Source organism: Caloenas nicobarica, chromosome 1, assembly GCF_036013445.1.
Source record: "Caloenas nicobarica isolate bCalNic1 chromosome 1, bCalNic1.hap1, whole genome shotgun sequence".
NCBI classification, from domain to species: domain Eukaryota; kingdom Metazoa; phylum Chordata; class Aves; order Columbiformes; family Columbidae; genus Caloenas; species Caloenas nicobarica.
In genome coordinates this window covers 184,512,279-184,539,957 of record NC_088245.1, presented here as the reverse complement: position 1 = coordinate 184,539,957, position 27,679 = coordinate 184,512,279, and the positions used below count along the sequence as shown (strand labels likewise).

General features: G+C 41.1%; 1 protein-coding gene across 2 annotated transcripts in view; it reads right to left on the bottom strand.

The window, feature by feature from the left end:
• The window catches only part of LRCH1 (leucine rich repeats and calponin homology domain containing 1), a 131,367-nt gene extending 112,896 nt beyond the window's left edge, over window positions 1-18,471 (bottom strand). For both annotated transcript variants that reach the window (XM_065642421.1, XM_065642431.1), the window contains exon 1: window positions 18,090-18,471. In XM_065642421.1, the coding sequence (XP_065498493.1) occupies window positions 18,090-18,339 (250 nt within the window). In that variant the 5' untranslated portion in view covers window positions 18,340-18,471. The remainder of the gene's footprint in view (window positions 1-18,089) is intronic.
• Window positions 18,472-27,679: the final 9,208 nt, after the last annotated feature.

Here is a 27,679-nt window from a genome sequence, read left to right as displayed (position 1 = left end):
TTATCAGCTACAGTTTCTGGTCAATTGCTAAAGAAACTAAAGTGAAGAAACCTAAGGAAAACAAGTATTTGTCCTCTAGCATATACTCTGTTCCTCTAATTGGAGGGGGAGGAAGGGAAGGAGAACTTTCACATATTGAAACCATATTTAATGAAGTTATACAGTAGTGACACTGCATACAACAAAAATACATTGAAGTTCATATAAATAACAGAAGATAACTTTCTAACATTCAGATACTGCAATATAAGAACAAATTCTCCTAATATTTTATTAATTGCATTACTGCTGCTATACACTACTTTCTCCAAGATAGTCTGAAATTAAGAATTAAAACCGATCCAAGACGTGCAAGACCATACACACCAGCTAGTGAGCAAGAATTGCAGTAATTGCAAAGTCACATTGCATACAGACATCTATACTACTACAGTCACAGTGACGCAGACATACTGGAACTTCTTTAGAACTAACTAAACTCAGATGCCAACAGCAGGATAAATACAGCAGTGTGACAGGAGAGCTTGCCAAGAAAACAGGTTGAATAAACCTGTCTTGAGGTTTATGCAGATAGAAAACAGAAAGGTACTTTACACTGCTCTAACCTAGTCCTATAAAGCATAATTTGTTTTAGAAATTCAGAACAGGGAAAATCCCACAAACATCAGTCAGAATGGATTTTTTCAATAATTTCAGTTATGCCTGTCGTTTACCCTACCTGCATTTGCACATCAAGTTTTCAAAAAAAAAAAAAAATCCACAAACCCACAACTTAATTTGCTTTGCTTGCATGTGCAGCTTTTTCTTTACTTATTAAACAGTCTTCAGCTCAACTCATGAGTTTTCACACTTTTACCCTTCCAATGCTCTTCTCCATCCCACTGGGGAGGAGCAAGCAGCTGTGTGGGGTTTAGCTGCCTACTGGGGCTAACCCAGAGCAAATAAGTAAAACCCACTGCCATACCACATAAACAGTTCAGTAATTTTAAACACAGACATTCCACACTTGTCATCTGAACTTAAAGAAAAACAAAACAAAACACAAAAAAACCCCACCACACTATGTCAACTTAAACAGATCTGTGTCTCCTAATGTTCTTACTAAGCATTTCAGTCCTAAGTGCTACAAGTTCCTCAGGAACATCTTTCAAATGGAGAAACCCAAATGTACCCAGAATAGGGTTTAAAACAATAACCAAACCCATCACATTATCTTTTAAGGTGTTGTAAAAGCACCTGCAAAATGCATTAGCCTAAAGTCCTTTCTTCAGTATTCCCTAGACGAAGAATACAAGTCCGCATTTGGTAATAGATGAAAAGTATGTCAGAATTTATGTCAGTACGTAATTGGAGCAAAACTCTACAAGTAGGTTTGTGGGTATATATGTCAGCAGACAAAAGGTGTCTTGAGTAGTAAATTTTGCATAGATGCAAAGCAAGGTTGTAAACAGAATTTATTCACGTCAAGTATTCTTTAACAATGAAAATGCTGGGAATTTACAAGAGCAGGAATGCCTCGCACCTGTTTCCCACAAACAGTGGTCCGGCAAAGTTCAGCTAACCTGTTCAAAATCTCATCTTGAAGCTACAGAAAGAGGGCTTTGAAAGACATAAAATAAAAAAGCTTTTATTTAAAGGAGAAAAAAAGACGCTGAATAGGAGGCCTCCAGATGACCTACTACCTTGCACTTGCAAAATGAAATCTTGGGAGTTCAGAATATTTGGGAATGCCTCAGCTAAATGAGATATGCTTCAGCTGGCAGGAACAGGCTAAACAGGTTCATACTTAACCCTGCTCTGCACAGGTGGTTGGGCCAGGTGACCTCCAGGGGTCCCTTCCAGCCCCAGTTACCCTACAAGCTCATAACATTTAGATAGCAAGTTAGAATAAGCCTGTAGGCTTTTATTAAATTAACCACATATTTTAACTGATACTTGCCTTTTAATTTACAGATATCCTGTTTAAAGAAGCTGTTTCTGGGAAGTTGTAATCAGATCATAACCAAAAGCTTCCAAACAGAAAAGTTAACAAATCAAATGCCAGTTGAACCAAAACTGTCACAAGAGAAAGAAAAACACAGATAAAGAGCCAAAAGAAGTGAACAACACAACTTTGCCACGTAATAACAGGAAGGGGTATGTTTTAGAAAGACCACATAGTGATCTGAAGTAGAACCTACACTGCAATCATTTAGAATATTGAAAATGGTATAGGTAAAAATCCAAGCCACCTACTGTACCGAGCAATGTTGCTTTCTTGATTCCAAGATACGTTAAAGTAGCTTATAATGAAGAGATTTTAAAAGCCCAAAATAAGTCAATTAAACACATACTAGAATAAAAATTTAATACAAAATGACCACCAGCATCTTTCACTCATTTTTTAATTTCAGTATGTTCCAAAACTTGCTATTAAAAACTTGCCTAATTTATGGACAGTTACCAACTCCTTTTTCACAAGTTCTTTAAAACTGTTCAGTAAAAGCTGACATTAGCTCAACATCTATGTCCCCTTTCCAAGTCACCAGTGCCTGAAGCAGAAGCTCAGATAAGACCAACAAGACACCCCTTATGATGGGAAAAGGCCAGTGTAAGACTGCTGGAAAAACAAAGGAGAACACACCTTGCAGTACAAATATACACTACTTAGAAGTTCTTCCAAAATAAAATCCTAGCAGAGTCCAGCATAAGGCTGGAGAAGGAAGGGAAAACAAAATGTGCAAGAAGAAAAAGGGGGTGCGGGGGAAGCAGGAAAGAAACTTCTCTTGAGTTCTCGGCAGGGGCCACATGTTAGTATGGTTTCTCTGTGAAACACCCAAAATACTATGGTCTTGTATGAATCTTTGGAGTACAGTTGCTGATACTGCCAGACCTAAAATATGGAACAAAGATATGAAAGTGTGGAAGGAGTAAATGAGTCCTTTCTCCCTTTCCATCTACATTTTCCTTTTCTCCAGTTCACTCAACCTTTCTTTTCATCCATTAAAACAAACAAACAAAACAAAAAACAAAATAAACACACACACACAAAAAACCCCAAACCAAAACAAAACAAAAAACCACAACCACACCACAACTTACTTAGTTGAAAAAGCCGTTTAGGTGCAACTGTCACATTCTACTGAACACTGGCATCAGCATTTAACCCAAAGTCTGTGCTACAACAACCTAAGGCAGTTTCATCACCGATATGTTTTTCCAAAATAGATGCTTGAATCCTTTTCTGTTTGTTCCCAAGTCTTCCTGAACTAATCCCCCAACTCTATTTTTGTTGCGTTAGGCATGGTCACCTGGATATCAATACCACAAATTCACCTTAACTAGTAAGACTGCTTAGCATGCAATTCCTTTTATGTCACTGACACTTCTAAAGCCGGTCATTATGTACTGGCTGTAGCACCAGTACATAAAAAAACCTGATGTCATCTGCATTCCACCAAGGGTGGAGGCAGACAAACACTTTCTCAAAATGAGTTCCCAAGAAATCCACATTTCATAAAACCAAAACATCCTGTTTCTATAAACAGAACTGTCAAGCAATCCATTCTAGAATGGATACTCAAGCAGAAATTCTTAATTAAAAAGCTACTTTTCCTGTATTTGATTTAAAACCCTCTTCACTATTAGAAACAATTTTCATTTTTATGTCCCTAATGTATATAGTAAAACACCAAAGACACAAGTGTAAAATTATTGCAAGAAAAAAAATATACTTAGATATCTTTAAAAAAACCCAGAAGCTAAAATTTGCACACTACTGAAACAAATCAAATTCTATAACCTCATGTGACTATATACCATCCACTAGAAGAGCCTTTTTGACTTATTCATACCAGAACATCAGTCATTTTGATTTGGTTGCTGAGTGTTAATCAGACATCTACTCAGAGAAACAGAATGATATCTTCAAGAAAGTCATTAGGCATATCATATTTCTTCACAACCCAACATCAGTCAAGATTTTCTAGACTTTCTCCCTTAGAACACAAAGCCATTACTGATAAAATCTGCAAGTGATTGATGTTAATGGTGCTATAAGTAACAGCAAAGCCAAGTTACAAAAATATGATGGCCTAGAGCACATGGTAGGTCAGACACAATGAAGCTCATATTTAACCTTGTCACATGAAAACTTAAAAATACAACAGGGAAGAATGCAAACATAGTCTTGTGAAGTGATAGTAAGCTGGAGCGATGACAATCATGAGCTCCCACAGACTCTAAGGTGCATATGACTATAATGAAAGTTGGGTGCATTAACAGCAATTACTGATAAGTAAGCTGAACGCGCATTACCCCACTGACGGTATTTGCAAAGCACATCACAAATTGCCATGTCCAGTTGTTGAGTTAATAACTAAGTGAAAGACAATAAAAAGGTTAAAGCACTGAAGTACCTAGGAGGTTTCATTCAGTTACAAGATTTGGGATCTGAAATCACATTTCACAGCAGAATGCCAACGGTTTGTTTAAGACTGACTCACAAGCCCTTGCAACACTCACTAGAGCAATGTAAGGCACCAGCAGCCTCAGCTCTGCGCCCACTCCTCTGGTGGTGGAGACCTTCCCTAGAGCAGGGGCAGCAGGTGGAATCCTGTGCCAGCTCCTCAACACCGCAATTCAGAGCCTGTCCTGTGAGTTTAAATCCACCTTCATTCACCATTTAGTCTTGTCACTCCAGTTAGATGGGCAGTACCTTTCAGAAGGAAGCAAAATGGACAACTGCAGAAATATCTTAAATCAGAGTAATAGGAATTACCTGTCATTAATCAAAGCTTAGTTTATTAAAGCCAAAAGCAAACATTAATTTATAAACAACCGCAGAAAAGCAAATGCCTGATATAGTGGATTAGCTGATCTAGTAGATAAAGAAAAAGAACAAATTATCAGAAGCCAAAGCTAAAATACAAACTAGTGTGTCATTTCATTTCTTTCTAAATGAAATACATAATTAATCACACTATTATCACTGGCATACTTTAAAATCAAGACAGTACATCTAAGCCATAGATTTCTGATCTAGATACAAAGACTCAGAGGAATTTATGGCCAGTATTAGGCAGAGGGTCAAATGGTATGAACATAAAAGTCTCTTTTCGTATGAAGACATATCAATTATTTCACGCTTCAACAAGCCTAGTCCACTAGCCTCAGAATGAGAACAGCAGCATGAAATGAGGTGAAATACATCTAGTAAAGAACAACAGAAATGACTAAACATTCTTGAAGTATTAGAGAAATTCCTCTAAAAGTAGCTTCTATTAATAAGCAAAAAAAAAAAAAATCTTATTGCTTGCTACCATTTTCTTTTTTTAACACCACTTCCTGTGGATTTAATTATACTATTCCACAAGTAAGATGTATAGCGGTTATGCTCACATAACCTTAATTTAACAACTTAATAATAATAATTACCAATAAAGTAACATATTTCTCCCTATGTCCCTACTTCTTTCACACATCTTGACTGGCCTATCCTCAGGCTATTCCTATGTCATGCATCAAGGATTCAGAAACACATGTAAAAGTAGAACTGCATCATACATAGAGCAGGTGAAACCTTTTTTTAATATAATGCATTTAATATATTTAATACACACAATGACATAATGTAAATGCACTAAGACACAAGAGACACCTGTGGGTTTTTTCCCCAAATTGAATCAATTACAAGCAGAAGAATACCTTCCAACTGCAAATATTTTTATATTCCTATGATGACATAGAAAAATAAAATGATTTGGTTAGAGATAAGGACAGAAAATTATTAGAGACAGTCAAATTCCTTCAAATACTATTAAGTGAGAAAGTTATTTATCTTCAGTAAGTACCACATTAAAATATTTTGGGGAAAAGCTAACAGATTTGGGAGGGATTTAAAGGGAAGCAATATCCAGTCTTTTCATGTCTTCTCCTTCTCAGATCTTTTACTTGTCTAAGATTGCTCAGATTTAAATAGTTAGCCCTTCATTATTCTCCTGACTATCCCAAATACCTGGTTGTTTAATTATCCAAACTATTCAGAAATCATTCAGAACCCTATATTTCTTAGAAGCACACATTCACATACAGTAACTGGCATACTCGTTTCTTGGGGCAGGGAGTGTGTGTTCACTTTTAAAGGTAAATCCTACTATACTGGATAGAAACATAAGGAAACTTCACAGACTCGTTCAATTCCCCACATTTTGGGTCTCAAACATAACGCTTGGGCTTCACTGTTCCCACAGCAATACCAAGATTTATTGTTTCGGTTTAGAGCCTTTCCCTGTAGAGACTAAACCTTACACTCATTCTTAATTCCCTTTAACGAGTACTTGTAGAAAAGTCTTTTTTTTCAGGCTACCATTGCTTCATAGATAAACATGGCTTAAATTTTTCTGATAAACTGGACAGTAGGAGGACCACATGGCCACATCTCCCACAGCTTAACATTTAAGTGCATAACTAAAATGCTTCAGTGAGACTACCAATTACTGCAGTTATGTTACTACCGCACAGAACTGCTCAACTGAGCTATAAGATTCCAGAAGCCATTTTTAGCCTTGGGCACTAGGCCAAAAATAACCATTTCAGTTCTCTAGGAAGCCAAATGTACAAAGATATGAAAACTGACAGAAGGAATAAAGCACTTCTTGCCAAAATACTGATTCTTCTGTAAAGTTAATACTCCTTTCATATTACCTGATTCTTAACTGATTGCAAATCCATAGCGATATTCTTTTAGAGACTGAATATTTCTGAATCATACTATCACAGTTCTGTGCCACATGCTATTAATACTATACTATTAAGTGAGCTCTTCATTTCTGCATTGCATTAATACATTTAATATCACTCCCTGGCCTTAGACCATAATGAAAGTGTCAAGATTTACATCTTTAATACTATCCCAGCTTCTTCCAGAACAAAGTTTCAATTCAAATGCCTCAACCTCCCCTCTTCCAGATATCTTACATTGCCTTGATTTAGACATTAAAAAAAAAGAGAGAGAACCAAAGCTGGATTTCTTTCACAGTTTTGTCTTTGATCTGTTCTGAGATCTGGATTAGGCCATTAAAATTTCTGTTCCTCAGTTTTTCCAGTCTGTACAAGCACAAATAACCTGCATCATTATAGGACAATGAAACAACTCACTGAGAAAAGCAAAGTTTGCAAGGTAATTTTAAAAAGCAACATAGAATAAGGTCTATGCTAGGACCAACTAAAACTAGACACCAGCTCTTAAAGTTGTTATATTAACACTCAATATATTTACATAAAAGGCTTTTAAACTAATCAAAATACAAGAAATTAAAAAGACTACTTTCTCTATCCTCAGAAGTTCCAATTGGTTGGCTGAATGTCAAAGTTACACATAGCACGCTTTAACATAGCAGTAATAGCTGCAATACCATGATACAAAGAATATACCAAGAGTGGCTTTGTTATCTATAAACTACCTTACAAAAATTTTAGCAAATTGAAGTTATTAGATGTTTTATATGAGCTCATCTTTTAATTCAAAACATGAGATCTATACCCCTTGCATCAAAGATTTTCTTTGAAGAGTGTGACAGAGATCATCTTCACTTTTCAGGTTGAATTTGATTAAGTGCTGGGGGGGGGGGGGGGGGAGGGGCGGGGAAGAAAAAAAAAAAAAGAGGGCAGTTCCAAACATGGGAAGAAATGTGTCAATTTTTTTAAAAAGAAAAACAAGCAATTTCAGACTCAGCAGCCTCTTTCACCCCCTTCCCTCAAAATACCTCAGAAAAATGGATGAAACTACACGTCAAACTAACATGATAGTTCTCCATCAAATTTGAAAGTTCAGATGATGAACAGAAACATCGATTATAATACAACTATGATTTGGTAAAACACTCCACTACTTTCTGCACATTTTGACTAAGAAACTACATCATCTGCTCACAAGAGATTAAAAAAATAATCAAGAACTACATTCAATAACAAAGTATGTTGTTGTATACAAACTAGGTACTGGTACTGATGGGTCTTAAAATAAGACAAAGTATGGAAACACAAAATATTTTAGATGGACCCCACAAACAAATCGTTGGTCATGCATCTTTTTTCAAAAACATTACTAAGCAGGGGAAAACACCATGTCTGGTAAAACCTGCAAATGAAAGGACGTGTGTGAGAAAAGAACACGTCACTAACACAAAGCAATCTGAACTGGCTGGTACATGAAACACAGGCAAAGAGCAGGCATTCAGCCAGACTGAAATTCAAATCTTGGAACACGGATTGCAGGCAAAACTTACCGAGTAGGGAAACGACATTGTGCATAGTGGAAGGAAGAAAAAAAAAAAAAAAATAATTCTTGAACTGAGATGAACTCAAAAAAACCAAAAGTCAAAAATAAACCCTAGCAACACAACATACCAGAAGCATGGGAAACCTGGGTATAAGCTACTCCCCTTGACCACTCAGAGCTGCTCTCTAATAACCAGGGCATCGTCCCACTCCCTCCACAGACTTCTCCAGAAGGCTCCTTTCATCTTTGACCAGAAATCCCATCCCAGAAATCTTCACCACTGTATTTTTTTAAATTATACAACATACGAGTGACACTACATTCTTCCTCCTTCCCCACTGAATAAACAGACACTTTTGTTGTTACTACACTTGCCATGCCTTAAAAAGACAAGATTGAATAAATTCCTCTAGGCCTCACTATTCTCAAAATACAGTAATAACAATAGCAACCTGTCAAGTATTGAATAGTTTTACTCCCTATTTCTCTTTTCATTAAATTTATTAACAGTTGAAAGTTCAAACAGTAACAACAACAACAACAAAAGTCATTTTAATGACGACTTCACTTACCATGATAGCAATTTCACTGTCTTTAAATTCTGACACGTGGTTCTTACTACTTATAAACTGTTGCCTTCGTAGTTTTGGTATCTTGCCTTACTTCCTGTAAACCTCATCCAAAGGTATATTCTGCTCCACTTCCTTCCTTGGATTAATCTTCGATTCAGCTTTCTTTTTCTACCCCATTTCTTGTCCATTTTCCAAAACAACTTCATCAGTTTCGGTGATGACCAATTTCTCTTTGTGCACACATTTTATGAACCTGTTTCTTTCTGTTCACTAAACAACATCTCTAACTTGACATTTATGTTTTTCTCTGCACATTTAAGTGTGGACAGGTTTTTATTTCTCATCTGACTTTTTTCATTTTTACCTTTTGCCTGTCTAATGTAGTGCTACAAAGGAGTGATGCCACTGCAAATAATGCAACCAAAGATGCACGCTTTTGATGTTAAACAAAGCCTGACATGTCTGTATACAAACAGTAAACCAGTGAAATCGTCATTTGTAGTTATTTTGCTACTTTTGAAACATACTACATTATACTACAATCTACAGTACAAAGAAATCCATGCCATGTTTAAATATACTTCCAAGATTTTTTTCTGAATTTAGTTTCTTAAATTTAAGAAATTATTTACCTTAAATCTTCCACTCACATATTAATGCCAGCTGTCCCAGCAGTGTCTCCTTCTACCAGAGAGAAGTATTTATAGGGCTGCATTAGTAGAAGACACCTAACTAGTCTATATAGTTAAACCCAAAAAACAGAAATCAAATCCATTACCAATCTTGCATTTTAAAGCACTTCAGTTTTGGAAGGAAATAAAAGTTCTGTTTTTAAACCAGGTGTTTCAAGTCTACCTTGATATTGGCAACATCCACTTCAAAAAGGAAGGATTAGCAAGGAAAGTGCAGAAACAACTATAGGGAGACACAAAACATTCATAATCTTTACAACATTGCAATTTATATATGCAAGCAGTTGGTGTATTTCGATAAAGTAATCTATTGAAAAACAGAAAAGGTAACAGACAACGAGTATCTTCCAACATATTTTCCTATTTTTTTTCAGCACAAATAATTACCCACATTCTACAAAGAGTATTTCCTAACCAAGAAAAAGAAACCCATCTGTACAAGTTCACATCCTCCAGACTCAATATTACAATTACTGCAAGTTGTACCAAGAATAAAATCATCCATCTACAGAAAACCAACATAAAAACCTTATCCATTCAGCAGCCCAGGTCACTGTTAATGTGGTGCTCGGCTGTTTTGCTCTTGCTCTGCTTCACATAAAGATCAATATTCAAAACCTCCAGCTACTTCAGGTAACTTCACCATCCTCACCTAGAAGAGCTACCTCATATTGGCATAGCAAAATTATCAGCTAGCTTTTAACTGAAGGAGTCAGAATTCCCACAAGTTCAGCTGAACATGAAACATTTCATGCAGCTTCAAAAGTGAGCACAAACCTCAGGCTCCAAATTAAATGCAAAGCTAACCCTCGTTTAGCTCTGCCAGGATCATCGTCTCACAAGTTTTGACTTTTTTTTTTCTTTAAAAATATTTCTCCTACAGACTGGGATAGAAGGACGAAAGACTGTTATTTCTATTTTTAAATAGTTCGGAGGTTTACAGATATTATGGTGTTCTGCACCATACAAGGAAAGAAAGGGATAAAAAGGCAAGCTGGCCAGCAACACACCCTTAGGAGAGAGAAGCTGGGGAGAAGCATTAGAATTTTAGAACTGAACTCCTCCCACAAGGACCCATCTACCCACAAACTGGCAGAAAGAAATTACTCCTCCCAAAGTTTAACTCCTCAGTACCTTTCCAAAGAACTACTTTGATGTATTATACCTTGCAAAATATGGTCAGCAGAGAGCAGTCAGATGTCAGGAGACATAATACAATTTCTACTTTTGACAGTAATCTGCATGCTGAACATGGTGATAACATTTCTGGCTCTTTCAGCTTTACACGTGGGAGAACAAAAAATGGGTATGCTATTTTCATAATTCTGATCTCAACAGAACACGTTAAGGATACGTCTCTTGTTTCAGAAGTGCTATTTAAATTACTTAAATCATATTGATTTTCATTGTAAATTAGGGATCTAAACAGCCTGGGAATGTTCACAAATCTAGTAGATGCTCACTAACAGAGACAGCATGAACACGGCAGGCAGAATGAACAATCCGCAGCCTGGGAAAGTTACTCATCCTTCCTAGAATGGTCATTCTGATGTGCAAAACATCAGTCCCTTATCTTGGTTGCAACTCTGTAAGCAGCAAAAATGCCACTGGCTTTTCCTTCTGCAAGCAAATGAATGCTAAGTTTCCATAACTTAAACTCAACAGTTAATCTTTTAAAGTATTAATTTTAAACTATTATTTGTAGTATAAAGCCTGTAAATATCATGTATAGAGTCATTTTCTCCATGTTTATATAATTCTCTGTTCACAAAATTCTAATAATCATTAATGTACCTGCTCAAAAATCCATTTTCCCTCATTTTACAGATATCAGAATAGTATCCCAAGCCATAACACTCAACCAAAAATATACAGCTCACCTCCCTGCTTATAATCCTTTCCCTTCTTTCACTTCTACCACTTTATATATTTTCACTCAGAACTTCAAAATTTTTCACTCAGAACTTCAAAATTTTTCACTCACTTTGTATAACACTTCTGCCTTTAAATAGTATCTTCTTTCTATCCATTTTCTTGTTCAAACCTCTATTACATTGGCATTTACCCCCTTCCTCTTTCAGGTCTCAGTTCTACTGGGTAAATATTCATTCTACTTTGTCACAGCTTACTCTGCCTTGGTTTCTTCCCCTTACAAGAGTATTGAGTGTTTTCAAAACTCTGTGTGTAGTAACTATATTAAGATTCATGCCGTCTCTCCTGTTTTACAGATGTCTGAATCAAGATGTCTTTTGTGCTGAGGACACGAAAGAAACAGACTGGGGAAGGAAAAGGGGCTCACAAACCACGTAGTAATATTTGGCTTCTACCTCCCACAAGACTTGTGATCGCATGTGATCGGGTCTTCAAAACCAAAGTTGTTCAACTAAAAGTGTTTGAAAAGGACCCTGTAGCACCTTTATTACTGTAAAAGCACTTTTGGAGCTTTGAGTCAGTCTTTTCCAAAGCAGCTGGGTCAAAGGCACGCAAAGTAACATCATTTCTACAAAAGCAATCAGTATTCATGCATTTACATGCACAGCATGGCCAAACGTGGCTTTGGCAATTCTTAGTAGGGATGCGTAAAAAAAGGCCACCCTAAATTAGAAGTTAACTTTAGGGGTAAATGTTCAATAACAGCTGATCTTACTCCTGCTGAAATTGAGAGGTTTCACCCTCCTACCACGTGATTTCTAGGCTGTCATCTTTCCTACTTCCTAGCTCTCGCACTAGTTTTGAAGCTTCTCTACAAAAAAAGCAAGCTAGCAAAAAAAAAAAAAAAAAAACCAAAACACACGAAACAATCAACAAACCTCCACATTGGGAAAAGAGATGGGGACACACACATACTCATAGAGTCAGCTGTAGAAAGCCATTAATCTGCTGAAGCCACATTCTGAAACAGTAACCAGGCAATTGAGTGCTCCTAATTTGTTTCATACAACAAAAGGCACTCTGAGCTAATTCACTTTATTTTGCCCAGAGAAGAGCCTAACAGCACCTGCAAAGCCATTGACTGCATTTCAGCTATGGGGGCATAAATCTCCAGACAAAAGAGGTAACTTTCAAAAGCACAACCGACTAGACTCAATATAGCAAAAGAACTAATAGACTCTTTTCAACAGGAGTCAATAGCCTTGATGTTTATATGATCCACAAGCAAGGACGCACCCAGACTTAGGGAAGAAAAAGAAAAAAAGGACCAAAGGGCTTGAAAGGCTATTCCGCAGTTGTAAGTTGCTAAGAACATCTATGCTTCTAAAAAATAATTTAGTTTGATAAAGCTCTTTCACAAAGCATTGTTTATAAGGAAAAAAAACCAAAACCACAAAACTAGAATATGTTAATATAGAGATGTCTAGACAGACCACATTATGAAGTTACAGTCTGAAATTGCTTTTATACTGTTGGATACATAATAACTGATACAAAACAGATTTTCTTTATTTTTTTAGCCTTGATATAAAGATACATTATGTAGTAATCTCAAAAAAAAGTTACATCCCGTAAGTTTTGGCTGTACGGCAATATTCAATTCATTTGTGAGAATAAACAAACATACTTCTTACTCTCTCCTAATACACTTAAGATTTTATTTGTGTAAGAGATGGAATAAGTAAGGTTAGAAATCTTCAGATAAACATAGGAAGGCTGTAGGAAGGGACTGGCTATTGAACATAAAGAAGAAACAGAGTTGTGTTCTTTTTTCAGATTTATAATTAAAGATGTCATTTTTAATGACACGAGTTCGGATAAAATGAGCAAAATGAAAGGTTCTCAAGAAGACCCATCCAAAAAACCCCACGATGCAATCAAAATATGAATTCAAGATGATGAATTATAACCTATTCAATGCAGTAATAATCAGAGAGAATTCCTGAAAGGAGAGGGACATATCAAATCTCTTGTCTTCCCTAATGAGCACATAATAATCAAATTCTAAAGAAGAGTCCCTTTGGGGGTCATTTTTAGTTCATGAAAGTATGTAGTACCACAAACAAGCTAGTCTGTATCTGTGACATCCTTCTCAGTACAATCTGCATTTATAACAAGGTGAACCAAGTGCACATCTACTGCTATGACTAGGAGAATTCCCAGAAGTGAGGAAGAACTACATTAATAAAGGAGATGGAGAAAATCAGTGAGAAGGAATTACAGCAAACATAAGCAGTTGCTTATTTAAACAAAAATTGGGAAACAAGATTTTTTTTTTAATTATATTAGCAAAGACAATTAAAAGTAAAATATTTCACCTGAACCAGTATCAACCCCCAAAACAAGAAATAAATTTTTCAGAAAGACAAACAGAAAGAGCTTTCAGCTGTTGGGTACAAACAAACTTATTCCTGCACTTGACTGTGATGGAGGACAACTTGTAAATTTGTTTTGGGTTTTGTTTTTTGGGGTTGTTTTTCCTGTACATGATCCCACAGGAAGCACTTTGATGTCAAAATTCAAGCTAAAGTGTGTGGCAAAAACTTAAACTAAAACCATACAAGCCCTCAGATAGCTGTTCAGGTGCTACCATGATTTTTGAACCATCTTGAAAACAAATCTGTAGTTATACACTCCAAACAATTATTTCAAAGATGCTGTCAGGCAGGCTACGATGTCTTCAGCACAGCATTGAGTGGAGAGCACACTCCATTTATAAACATTTTAAAAAATATCAGGTAGGAGTTATTTTGTCTAGTGAGCATTCTAATGTTAAAAAAAAACCCAAACATATTCTTTCCAGAATTTCATACTGTCCAAACTAGCATTCAAATGCTTCAATCAGTATTTCTTTTCAAACAATCTAACACCTGATTAAATAAAAACATGCTTCTCTCCTATGTCATCACAAGCAGCAGCCAGTAATGCTTCCTCATGTGCCTAACTCACAGAATAGAAATGGATGAAACAGGTATTCACCAGAAAACATTCAGAGGATTTGTCTTCAGAAATACAGCCAAAGCCTACAGAAAGAAGATGAAGTGATACCGGCAGCCATGGTTATACATTTAAGTAACAGCTTTAGGCTTTTTCTTCCTCTTTCATAAACTAACATGCTTCCAGCATTCCCAGTGGTTTTGAGGAATATAATTGCATACTATTACTTAAGAACTATGTGATTACTGTGCCACTGTCTTCTGCATAACCCAGCCTGTAATAAAAGTGATAAGAATAGCATTTATTATTTTTGAAATGGTTTTTGCAACGCATCCACACTGATGTGGTTTAAAACATCTGACTAAACTCAAGATACTTTACGCAGAGGTTTTATTTTCTTCTAACAGTACTGCACACTATGTAAAACTCCCTTCTGTGTACAAAGATACTGCCTGAAAGTTCATCTGACCAGGTCACTCAGCTCTTGAGCAAAACTTTCAAAGACAGAGGAAAAAACGCTCTATCATGTCTCTATAAACAAGATATATCCAATGCAAAGTCACAGAAGAAAAAGCATACCAAGAAGCTGCACAAACAAAGTGACTAGTTAAGCCTCTACAGTTACTACGGAATGTAACTGCAGTAAGAACTAGAAAAGTCAAACAACTGTGTCCTAGCTATTAAGACAATCAAGCTACTTCCTTTTCCTAAGTGCATCAATTGCTATATAAAATCCAACTTCTAACTTCAGAAAGAAAATAAATGGATGAACTGAAAATTTGAAGTTTAACACTTCTGTCTTCCTCAGATACACCTAAAGCATTCAGAACTTCCATAGAAAACAAGCTTGATAATATTCGAGAATAGCTGTAGACCATCATTTTCTGAATCCAAAAAGAACTGTCAGCATCTAATGCTAAAAGACTGTCTAGATGCAGACATGGTTTCAGTTTTCTGGAAATCCCCTGCTTCTCAGACCTCTAAACTCAATCCCCAGACTAGTCTATTCTTCAGTGAGATTGGCCCTCTTTAGCAAAAAAAAGCTTTGACAGTGAAAGGCTACTCCTACCCCAAACACCAAATTTTCAGGGCTTCAGAGACATACCAGCACATCAAATACAAAAGTAAAAGTCACTCATTGCAAGGACATATTCCAAGCAGTACAAGAAAGTGCTGGTTTTATACTATGTACATTTATGGAGAGGAAGCGAGAGAAAATTCCCATCAAGAGTTTGCCCCAAGAGCTTCAAAAATCTGGGCTGAAGCCAAGTGTCTCTTCTGTTTATATATTCTACTTATGTAATGTAACAAGTGAAAAGGAACACAGATTTTTCATAAATATGACTTCACTCACAAGGTAAATAATTCCCATTAAACAGTTACGACATACTGTTACAAACAAAAATATAAAGTAACTACAGATTAACACGTGGTCCTCCTAAAAGGGCAAAATGTAAAAAGGGCTGCTGTTGTTACAAGACTGAGACATGGGCTGCTTTACACTGCTGTTTATACAAAACAAAAAGATAATTAAAATCTCATTTTACAGTTAATTTTATACTGAATGTCTTCTACGCAAACTCTGAAAAAAAGCACATTAATGCTTGAAAGCAAAAACTACTTTTTTCCCAAGCTCTCCTCTAAATAGAAAACTTACTAGAACAAGAACATAACAAGCATGTACCACCTATATATGCAACACACAGCTCACGCTTGTACAGAATGCACTTACACAATATAGAAATACTAACACGTAATCACTGCCAATCAAAGAATTTTTTTTTCCAGTTCATAATTTTGTTTTCCAGCAGTTCAGATCAATATTAGGTCAAACCAAACAAGCTAACCTTCTGGATTTCGAGACTGCTTATCTCGTATCAAAGCATGTCTTCATTAGATTACAACGTTAAAAACGAAAAGAGATAAAACATCTTGTTTGGGGAAACAAGCTGAACATCATCCTCTTAACTGCGTACAGTTCCACTACCACGTTTTATCCCTTTCAATATCACATCTGTTACTGAGTCAGTTAATGGTTAGCAAGGCAACTCATGCTACCAATTCACGGTAGTTTCATTCATCAAGGCTCCTTCATGTTTGTCTTTTATCATCATATCATGATGAAACAGGTGTTCATACGGATCACTGTGAAATCCGTTCAGCAAGAGCAAACAAGTGACAGACCTAGATAACAATTACATATTATGTCTACCACACATCTGAGACATTACTCTGTTCCTCATAGCTGGATTAGATATACATATGCAGTCAGTACATATGCCGCCACATACAGAAATGCAAAAATACCCTCATGTGCAAGAGCAGTTGAGAATTTAGGTTCATGTTATCACATGTTTGCATGCAGGTATAGCACCTGCTGTTTTGTAGGACAAGTAACTACTTGTCTACTCCTTTGCTGTTACAGCACAACTATCTTCAGCAGGCAAATGGGGACGCGAAAGGGCATGCGGAGGCAGTACACTAAAGATCTTAGGAATATGCTAATATATTCTTCTAGTGCGGGTTTGCACCTTTCTACCTAGTTACACTAAGTAAAGAATGGTTTAGTTTCCAAACCTCAGCACAAGCAGGGGCAGAAAAAGAGATATGACCCTTTGTGGGGTACTGCTCCCTTAGGTGAGAAACAAGTGCGCCCTTTTTTGTGTTGAAGAGTGTGAGGGCAAGTTAAATGAAGACTGGATACACCTCCTGTCACCCCTCCTGCCTGCAGGGTTGTCAGGCCAACCCCCTCTGCAGATTTATGTAATGATGGTGTCCCCCACTGTAGAATACGTACAGTGCCTGTGAAGACACTGATTTCTCTCTGAATTTGCCTTGGAGGACAGCATTGCACACAGAGCTGGAACTACAGCTGCATGACTGTAAAGATACAAGTGTGAATGTGAACCCCACTGTCAGACAAGCGGCACTTGTGAAAAGTAGCATGCTCCCTGGGGTAGCTGCAAAGCAAAAGTGCTCCTACGGACATGCCTCCACCTGTGGCGTGCAAATAGGCGAGATGTTCAGAGGCACACAAGTGTCTTAATGTGGTTACATACGGACTTGCATCCCCTCCACGCCAGGCGGGTCCACCCACATGCAGTGGGACAGAAGAAGGAGATATTCACCCTGGCACGCGTATGCATTCCTCACGAAACCGATTCAAAGGTGGGCTGGCTGCCACCTCAAACCTCAGCGGTCGGGGAAGGGTGGCACAGACACGCACATTCCCCAAAGCGGGGAAGAAGACAGGTGCGAGCAAGAATTTCCCCCTACACACACACTCCCCCAGTGTGCCAGGGGAGAGCCAGCTCTGCCTCACCAAATGCAGAGAGGGGGAGGATGGAGGGGGGTGTGCAGCGATCCAGCCATATGGGAGCAAACACCTACTTCATAGACCAAGGCGGCGGGGGAATAAAGAAAGCAGAGAGTGCACAGAGAGCTGGGAGCGGGCTGGGTTTCCGTGTGGGGACGGGCGAACGTCTGGCACCAGAGGTTGAGTGAAAGGGTGGGGAGCAGGTGTCCCCTCATGGGGAGGTTGAGGGGCACTAGGATGCCAGAGGGGGCGGGGAGGGAGGGGGAAGGTGGGTCCCCCGGCGATTAAATCGCCGGGGGACCCACCTTCCCACTCCCTCCCCGCCCCCCTCAGTCAGACACCGGCGCCGGCCGCCCCCCCCGTTCCCCGCCCGGCCTCACCTGCCCGCACCGTGTCGGAGAGGTCGTGGCTGAGGGCAGCGGCGCTGCGCGGGAACTCCTTCAGCTTCCTGCCGCTCAGGTTGAGCCCCCCGGAGTTCGCCGCCTCTTCCAGCGCCCGCTCCAGACCGCGGTTCAGCGGCGCCTGCAAACCCAGCGCCCCGCCGCAGCCGCCGCCGCCGCCCACCCCGGCCGTGGCCGCCGACAGAGCAGCGGCGGGGAAGGGCTGCGAATCGCCTCCCAGCGTCGCCATCTTCCCCCTCGCCCGCCTCGCCGCTGGGGGGGTTACCCGAGAGAGCCGCCGGACCTGCCTCCCTCCCTCCCTTCCTCCTCCTCCTCCTCCTCCTCCCGCTCGCTGTGGTGGCGGCGCCGCCGCCGTGAGGGGGAGGGGCAGCGGCAGCGCAGGCGGGAGGCGGAGGCGAACGGCCCGGGCGAGGCGCGCGCACTGCGCATGCTCCGCCTCGACACCGCCCCGCCCCCCCTCCCTCCCACGGGCCGTGCGCGGGGTGGCGCGCGGCGGCGCCACCTAGCGGCGGCGCGCGGCGCGCCCCCGGCCTCGGGCTGCTGCAGCTGCACCCGCAGCAGCGCCCGCAACCGCACCCGCAACTGCAACAGGAGGGCTGAGCTCTCCCTTGGTGTTTGCCACCACGTCCTCACCGCCTTCCCTTTTAAAGACTAGCCTGAGAGGTCTGCTGGAGAGAGTCCAGCGCAGAGCAACGAAGATGGTGACAGGAGTGGAGCATCTCCCGTGTGAGGAAAGGCTGAGGGAGCTGGGGCTCTTTAGCTTGGAGAAGAGCAGACTGAGGGGTGACCTCATTAGTGGTTATAAATATGTAAATGGTGAGTGTCACGAGGATGCAGCCAGGCTCTTCTCGGTGACAACCGATGATAAGACAAGGGGCAATGGGTACAAACTGGAACACAGGAGGTTCCACTTAAATTTGAGAAGAAACTTCTTCTCAGTGAGGGTGCCACAGCGCTGGAACAGGCTGCCCAGGGAGGTTGTGGAGTCTCCTTCTCTGGAGACATTCAAAACCCGCCTGGACGCCTTCCTGTGTAGCCTCATCTGGGTGTTCCTGCTCCGGCGGGGGGATTGGACTAGATGATCTTTTGAGGTCCCTTCCAATCCCTGACATTCTCTGATTCTGTCATTCTGTCTGCCTGCCACCTGCTTGGGCCCCTTCTCCCGGCATCCTGCGCCGGCAGGCTCAGGGGCTGGATAATGCAGAAATTTGTGGTTGGATGGTGTGAAACCACCAGGCAGGCAAGCAGGCAAGCGTGCATGGGCTCAGGCAGCGGTCTTCATTTGAAAATTAAAAGCTGCAGTGCTGGTGCTACTGAACTAGGCCACGAGGAGCGTCTGCCCCGCAAAAGGCTTTTCTGTGACCTGCTTCTCCCGCAGCTGCTGGTTCACACTTGCGTGGCCACTGGGGCCCAGCCTGACAAAGAGAGACCCCCAAACGTGTGATTCGTAGTGACAAAACAAGCACAGGAACCATGATCAGTTCAGTTTTCAATAAGATAGCCTTCCTGAGGGGGCGAGAGTGTTGGGTTTTGTTTATTCCCCTTTCCCACTTTCTGCAGCTTTGCAAAGTTGAGCCCGGGAGTGGGAGAGGAGCGAGGCTTCATGTTTCCGCAGGGTTTACAGAGTTCAAAGCTAAAAAAGGACTTGGATGTCATCACCCATGGCCTGTATTTTACAGACCACTGCATTTCACTCAGTTACCCTGTGTTCTGTGTTGTGATCAGTGGCTGACATTAAACCAAAGCCTTCCCGGCTCCAGGAAGTTCAAGCGCTAAGCGCTACAGGGACAAGGAAGACAGAATTGCCACAAGGAAATAACTCTCAGTTTCCAAAAAATGAGAGAGATCATAGTGAGTTTAGCAGTCACAATAAGCAACAGCACTGGTTGAAAGGGAGAAAGGGTGTTAGAGGTAGATCTTTTAACATAACAGCATCATAATATGCATTAAAAACTTGTTCTTTGTAATTAAGATTTGCTCTCAGTATCAGCGTTTTTCATTTAAATTTTATATGCATTGCATCACTGCAGAAGTGTTGCAGGCAGCACAGCAGCATTTTCAAAGAGGCTGCCTTACATTAAAGAAAGGCTAGATGGGTAGGAGGGGGATTATTTTACTGTAAGTATATTTATACTGCACCTAAAATATAGGCCCTGAGCTTAAACTCCTGTTCAAACTTGCCAGTTCTTCACGTTTGATGTAGAGATCTTAGCTTTCAGCATGACAAATCCAGTGTCCTACCAGCCCGAGAAAATTTTGGGTGCACCAGAGAGCAATTCTTGACGCCATTCCTTGGAACAGCCCCTAGCTGAAGAGGAAATCAACAGTTACCACATCAACAGTTGTGCCCAGATATCACATTACTTTTGACAAAGCGTGTTGGTGGATTTTTAAGATAGTTTTTCCCACAAATTCCCACTAGTCACAGCATGGTTTGGGTTTGTTAAAAGGCTTAATTCCAGCTTGCATGCAATCTTTGTATTGCTGCTGGAAAACATAATGAAACAGATGAATAGTTACATCTTCTCAGCAATGTAAAGAAAAGTCTTGATGAACAGTAGTACAAGTTGAGTAAACTCTGTATAAAAGCAACTGCTAGGCTTCCCCAATAATGGAACTTTTTTGAATGCAAGTTTAGTGAACTAGGTACTATATTCTTTGACACTTAGAGAAATCTGAAATAACATAAGTTTTATAACTCAGTAAATGACTTCACACAGGAGATTTCCTATGTATTAATTTACCCAACATCATGGAACTTTATTTTGAAACTAGTAATATAGAACTAAACATTCAGGCAGCATGTCTTTAGAAATCATCTTCCAGGATCTGCTCTTTACAGTCAGGTAACAGGCTTGTCTTTTGTTTGAGGTTTGGTAAGTTTTCCCACAGTTGGACAACATGTTCCTTTCTTCCTCGCTCTGGCCAGACAAAAGTACTCCTAGAGCTGATTTTGATTTAAAAAAAAAAAAAGTTTTTTTTTCTCTTCGATTTCTTCTCACCGTGCCTCTAATCCTGGGATTTGGTTCACAGCATCTCAAATAAGGAAGGCTAGCAGCAATACCTTTCTTATCCCCATTTGAAGGACAACTAATCCTCCTTTGCAGGAAGCACCCAAGGTGCGGAGGAGCCTGATGGCTCCCCTGCACACAGGCAGGCACAGCGTGCCCACCTCGGCTGCCCCGTTAGGCTTGCACGAAGGGTCTGTGGCTGGCAGAGGCAGACAAGTCAGCCCAGCTTTCCCCTTAAGACACCAAACATCAGGACAGCTGGGACATAGAGAGGCTGGGGCTACCCTGGTACATGGTCTAGCCAGAGTTAAAGATGTAGATTCCCCTTTATAGCAATGCAAGGGCACACTCTAATAGTCAGGGCACAAGTCTGTTTTAAACTGCGTTTTGATCTGAGCGGCCGAGGTGCAATGCGGGCATGACCTGCACTTATCAGATACTGTGTAGAAACTCCTAGAAGTAGCACTTTGAAGGCTACTAACATTATCAAGATTGTAGAAAAAAATACAGAGCACCGAAGCTGTATTGCCCTGACTTCCTCTCTTCTCTACCTGAGTGCTGTGCCAGATCTAACTCCGTTCCTATAGATACAAAGTATTATAAACTGGAAACACTGCAGAAAAAGAAAAGATCAATCACAGCAGCACCAGTTTGCTATTCATGCAGATGTATATGAGGCCATGCTCCATATATTGACTTTGACTGGATCACAAAGTGGGTACAGCCTGGCACAGCACCAGTGGCAAACTGTCATTGAAAGCAGCCCTTCCATTCCTTGTCCCCAGTGACATGATCTCGCCAGTTCCTATGTGATGGTATTTGCACTTGTCTGACTCTTCAGTGAGTCCTAGAGCAGCTTAAAAATTAACTCTAGAAGGAAAAGAGAACAGTGGATGCTCTTCAGGGAGCAGACACAAGTGTAGCAGAGGAGAGGGGGAATGCAGAAGGAAGGCTTATGAGTGGAGCAGAAGGAAAAGATGGCAGAGGTGACCATTCCACAAATTTGGTCACACATAACAGCTGCGACAAGAAAAATCCTATCAGAGGTATACAGAAAGTACCGTAGCTGAGGGAGACCGTGAGCCTTAGAGTCTCAGAGTGAATTTCTATGACTTCAAATTGTCAGAAAAGAGGCAAACAACAGGGCCCACAGGTTTTGCATAGATCAGAGTTGGGTGAGGGCTTATGTGCAGGGAGCTGGTGCCTCACAAGGCCGCACATGACCTCAGTGTGGAGTCCTGTCCTGTACTTGACATGGGACTTTTGCAGCATGGAGCGGGAAAGCCTCAGTTTACTTCTATATGCAGACATTTACCTCATGCTCCATGTGCTCTAAGACAATCCTGAAGAGGCATTATCATGGAGTAGCTTGCACACAGGGTATGCCGAGGGTTTCTTCACATGAATGTCCTGGGTGGACGAGTTGTCTGGCGCAGAGACAGAAACAACACATAAACACTAAAACGCCAAACAGAAAGTGAGCATCACTCAATCTGCAAGGCTACCTCCACTTGGTAAAACACAAAACAGCAGTCACAACTCAGAAAAGCCACATTGTACACCCTTGGTAGCATGACTGTAATGACACTAGGACAAGGAAAATTATTAGATGAATCCCAAGAGAAAAAGCATGCAGACTGAAGTTTCAGGTGCCCACAGACTAAAAGATGTTCCTTTCAGTTAAAGCACAGACTCCCAAACCGGCTCACAGCATGCCTAAGACAAGTGGTTCGTAGCACACACCAGCAGAATGAGTAGCCTACGCAGAGCAGACAATAAGCTGCAGCTTCCTTGCAGCTAAGCTGGTGAGAAGAGTTTGAAGGGCTGGGAAGCTATATCAGGAAATAGCTCAGAAAAATCCATCTATGCAGCACCTGCCTCACAGAATGCTCAGGAAAAAAAAGGGGGGGGAGGGGAAAGAAGGCGGCAATTAATTGATAGGAGGCAGGAGGTGAGGGGAAGCTTAGATATAAAGATACTTCAGAAGGTAGGTAAGCAGCATGGTCACTGCTCAGAAGACACACAAGGTTCATGCTCACATAGATCTGAACAAGTTCACTACATAAGGGAGCAAAATTATTTAAAAGTACTTCTTGGTCCCAGATCATGGGAGCTCAGGAAAGCATCTCCCTCTCTGTGTCATGAGACCCAACAGGTGAGAAGGCTCAAAACACACACTGAGTGATAGTTGGTCAGGTGCCACACGATCAGTCTCGAATGGCACCACATACACTAAACATATTGGAAGGGTTCACTGTCGTGGTAGCGATGCTGCTGGACAGCCACGGATGTGACAGGACAGAAGCTACGAGAGATCGTGACCAAAAGCTCAATTCTCAGCTATGAGATCATGAAAATAGACCTGAGGGTAAACTGAAACCAAAATTAAGCTTAGTATCCCTGAAAGACCTGACCTGACTAAACTTTTAAAGGCGACATAGTAACATGCCCATACCTGAAATATTAATTTAGTTCAAAGACTATTAGCAGTTGTAAACTGGCAGAGTTTCTTCCAGGTTTCTCAGATGCCCTTGAAACATGCAATGTGATAGAGCAGTAACTACATCCATGCTTACCTTGAATCCACTGCTGAAACACAACTTCAACAGGGATTCAGTGGAGAATCGGGGACTGTTACCAGGGTGAGAGCCTTGCTCTTGAGACAGGAAGAACTGGTAGGTTTTTGCATCATGATCAATAGAGCAAAGATATACCTAAGTTGGGAAAGGAATGTCTGGCAGGAGTTTGTGAAAATTTGAAACAGCAGCTGGTAGGGCAAGAAGCCATCGGCGTAAGAAATAACCTGTCTTCTAATAAAAATAGAGGAGACAATCAGTTGTTGTCACTAGCAATGAGACAACATTTACAGAGAGACATTGTTGGCAGTCCCACAATGCCTCCAGTGTATGCTGTTGAATTACCACAGTTTATATGTCTGTTGCAAACAAACTATACAAACCCGATTTCCTAGCCGCAGCAGACTATTAGCACAGACACATGGAATTGAAATAGAGAGTACTCAGACTATTGCAAAATTCAGAAAATGCAATAAGGTAGGAGACATCAAGCAAGCAGTCGAAGTCTGGTTTCTAGGTGGAGCACACAAGGCAAAGATTTTGTAAGATCCACGTTCATTATCATGGGAAAGACAGCAGGTAAAATGCTTAATATCTCTGTTAAGAACAGTAAATACACTTGGACCAAAGAGAACCACTGCCTGGTAAGCAGTTGTGATATACATGGAGAAAGTAAAGGCCTAAAAGCCAAAAGCAGCAGTGGAAATAGAAGAACAGCTCTACCTGCATACGAGCCCAAATATTTTCCCTGCAAACTACACAAACCATCTCTCTGGTATAAACAAGTTCTTGAGACACCTGGGAACTCAGCAAGAGCCAGGAACCAGCACCAGCCTAGTGGTTGCAAACCACTCACCTGACTTGAGTGAAGTAACTGATTTTAGTTGACCAGTTCTGTGCCTCTGTCTTTTCTCCACTCAGGCTGTATGGGAATTGCGCAAGAATGGCAAGGAGGCTAAATGTAAATGCTCTCAAGCGACTGCAGCTGTGGTGTAGAAAAAGCACATACATCACACTAATTGTTTTACTGACCTTGTGTGCTTGACAAGTGGAACCTCTGTGTTAGATAACATAGGCTTGTGAGAAACTCTAAGGCACCTTATCACTATACCTGAGATTCCTGCTTTGTTGTGAGAAAGAGCGGAAGGCTGCACCTTCCTGAAGCCTTGAAATACAGGCGAACGCAGCAGGCCCAGTGATCTTCTACCAGGGCTGAATTCTGCAGTGCCTGCATCCCCACTTATGTCACCTCTGCCCAGCAGTTTAGGTGCTACTTCAGAGATCCCCCGGTAGAGAGGTAACTAAAAGAAATCTTGCTCTTTGCAATTCCATTTGTGGCCTCTGGTTGCTTCTTGTGATGAGCCTGTGTTGGTTCACACACAGGCCAACCATGTTGCGGATACCAGTCGACGACTGGCAGCAGTAGGTGAGAAAGTAAATTTGCAAAGAGGGTGTTCAGATACCTGCCACTGGGAAAATACAGCATGCATGCAATTCCTGAATGGGAAATGGTGTCCAAGAACATGTTGATAGCCCGATATAATGCTCTGATAATGCACACAAATGTGGATCCCTGCAACTACCAGCACCTCTTTACCCAGAAGGTATTTCACCCCTGAGGGGTATCTCTGCTTTCCAACATGCATCCAGGCACACTGAAGCAAGGGTTATTTGCAAGAACAGCACCAGCAGAATAAGGCCTTTACTAGCAAAGAACGACCTCCTCCTTGGATGTACTGACAGCCCCCAAACATCATCAAGGATGCCAATATACAATGTTTTATTAAAGAACAAGTCATGTGGACCCTCAGCTTTATTCACTTAGTTTCAATCTCTTTTCCTGGAAGTGAAGGTGTATGTGTTATAGATCAACAGGTTTTGGCCCATTGGGGAACACTGCCATAGTACACAGCCAAGGGAAGTGCTGGACTAGGAAGGGAATACCCACTATACTCTGCATTTCAAGAACAGTGGGCTGTATGACATACAAATAAAGTGCAAGTCTTAGAGCAACCTGCAATTCTTTTCTAATCCATACATGATGCTAGAGCAGCTGACAGTGTCTTCCAAATCCTGGGGTGCTCAAAAATAACTTATATCCACATTTGCCCTTTGTCCGCTGTGCTGCAAGTACTATGGGACAGCTCTTGAAAAAGAGCAGCAGAAATAAAGATCAAAGTTTATGAATTAACTGCAATTTATGTCCTCGCCCCTTCCATAAAGATCAAGGCATTCAGCAATTCATACTAAACTTCCCAAGAACAATAATTTTGACATAACTATCAAGAAATATCGCACTCGCTGTTTTATTTGAGAGAAAACCAGACTCAGCTTGTTTCATCAAAAGTCACTAACACATCTAAAATAGAGTAAATCTATACCAATTAAGTTTATAAACAATATTTTAAGGGCATTTTACTCACAGATAGCTATAGAATACAACACTTTGTTTAGAGCAGTCTTATATTCTTCCAGCACATAATAAAGCCTCCATCCTGTAAACCAGGAATGTCAAACTCATTTTCACTGGGGGCCACATCACCTCTGCTGTGAACAGTCACTTAACATTAGTTTCGAGCTTGTGAACTGGATCACTGGAGACCAGCATGGAGTGGGCTGGAGTGCAGAGGCTGTGCCAAGTTGGACCTGAGGACCTGAGAACTGCTCTTCCAGGTGGTGGCTTTGCTACTTCGCCTGCAGCAGAAAGCACTGCCCAGTACCACATCACAGGCTTGCAGCATCTGGGAGGTGAGCAGGATCCTCACCCAGCAGACTCCTGCCTTCCAGTGTGGTCTGGGTCCTACAATTACAACACAGGGCTATGAATTTTTCACCACTCCAAAACCTCGTGTGCTATGTACCACTGACCAGACACAGCAGGAGCTGGGTGGGAGCCACAGGCAGGACCAGTGCTCAGACAAACCCTACTAGAAAGGTAGCACCCCGCTCTGCAGCCTCCCTCCAAAGCCCATCCTGCGACTTGTCCTTTGTCCCTGTCCTTTTCCAAACCACACCATTATATGAGAGGATCTCAGTCTTTGCCAAAGAAGATACTTGAAAGAACCAAAGTAATTGGTGGCTGTCTAGGGCAAATCCCTCTCATTTTTATTAAAGCAAAAAAATGCTGGAGATCCCCAGCAAACGAAGACTTCATTGCACTACTCTGTGCAAGAAGACAGCTACTGGCCAGAATCTCTTACATTGTGAGTGTTAAATCATGTTTCATAAACACAGGCTTGCATGTTTGGTGACTGAGTGCATATGGTGAAGTAAGAGGCATAACATCAAGGAGCACAATGGAAATAGTAGACTCCTCTTGGGAAGAAACAGTATGCAGCGTTCCTAGTAAGACTGACTGCAAAAGACAGCTATAAACTGTTGAGATGGGGTAACTCTGGGTTCTTGCAGTGCCGGGCAGGCAGCACTCCTCCCTTTATCTTCTCCTCTTCCTCCAGATGAACACTGTTGGATGGGGCAACGCACACGCAGCAGGAGAGCTTTCCTTCTCACTGGCAGGTGGAGATAGAGCCTGGTCCTGGGCATGGCAAACAAAGGCAGTTAGCTGCAGAGTTTCATACCCTGCATGTAGTGGAGGCCAAGAAGGTGCTGAGGGGCGGCTGGTGCTCTGGCCGATTTCTCACAACAGTTTGGCTCCTGGGGGATGTCAGGAGGTCCTCCCTTGCTGCAGAAACTCATGGTAAGAAGGATGTTTGCTTTTACACAGAATCCATTCATAAGGGCACACGTCCTTATATTCTCAATGTGCATCCATTTAAGGACACCTACCTGAGTGTCCTTTTCTCTTCTCCTCCAGTTTTGTTTGAGCCATCTCCCTCACCTTGCGCCTTCAAGTGCTTTCTTAGAATTAATGCCTCACACACTATTTTTAACAATAGGAGATGAACACTGAAATAGCAGAGCTATGTGAAGTGTACGTGGAGGGAAGGGGAAGGAAAAGCAATTTTCCACCCATCCCCCCCAT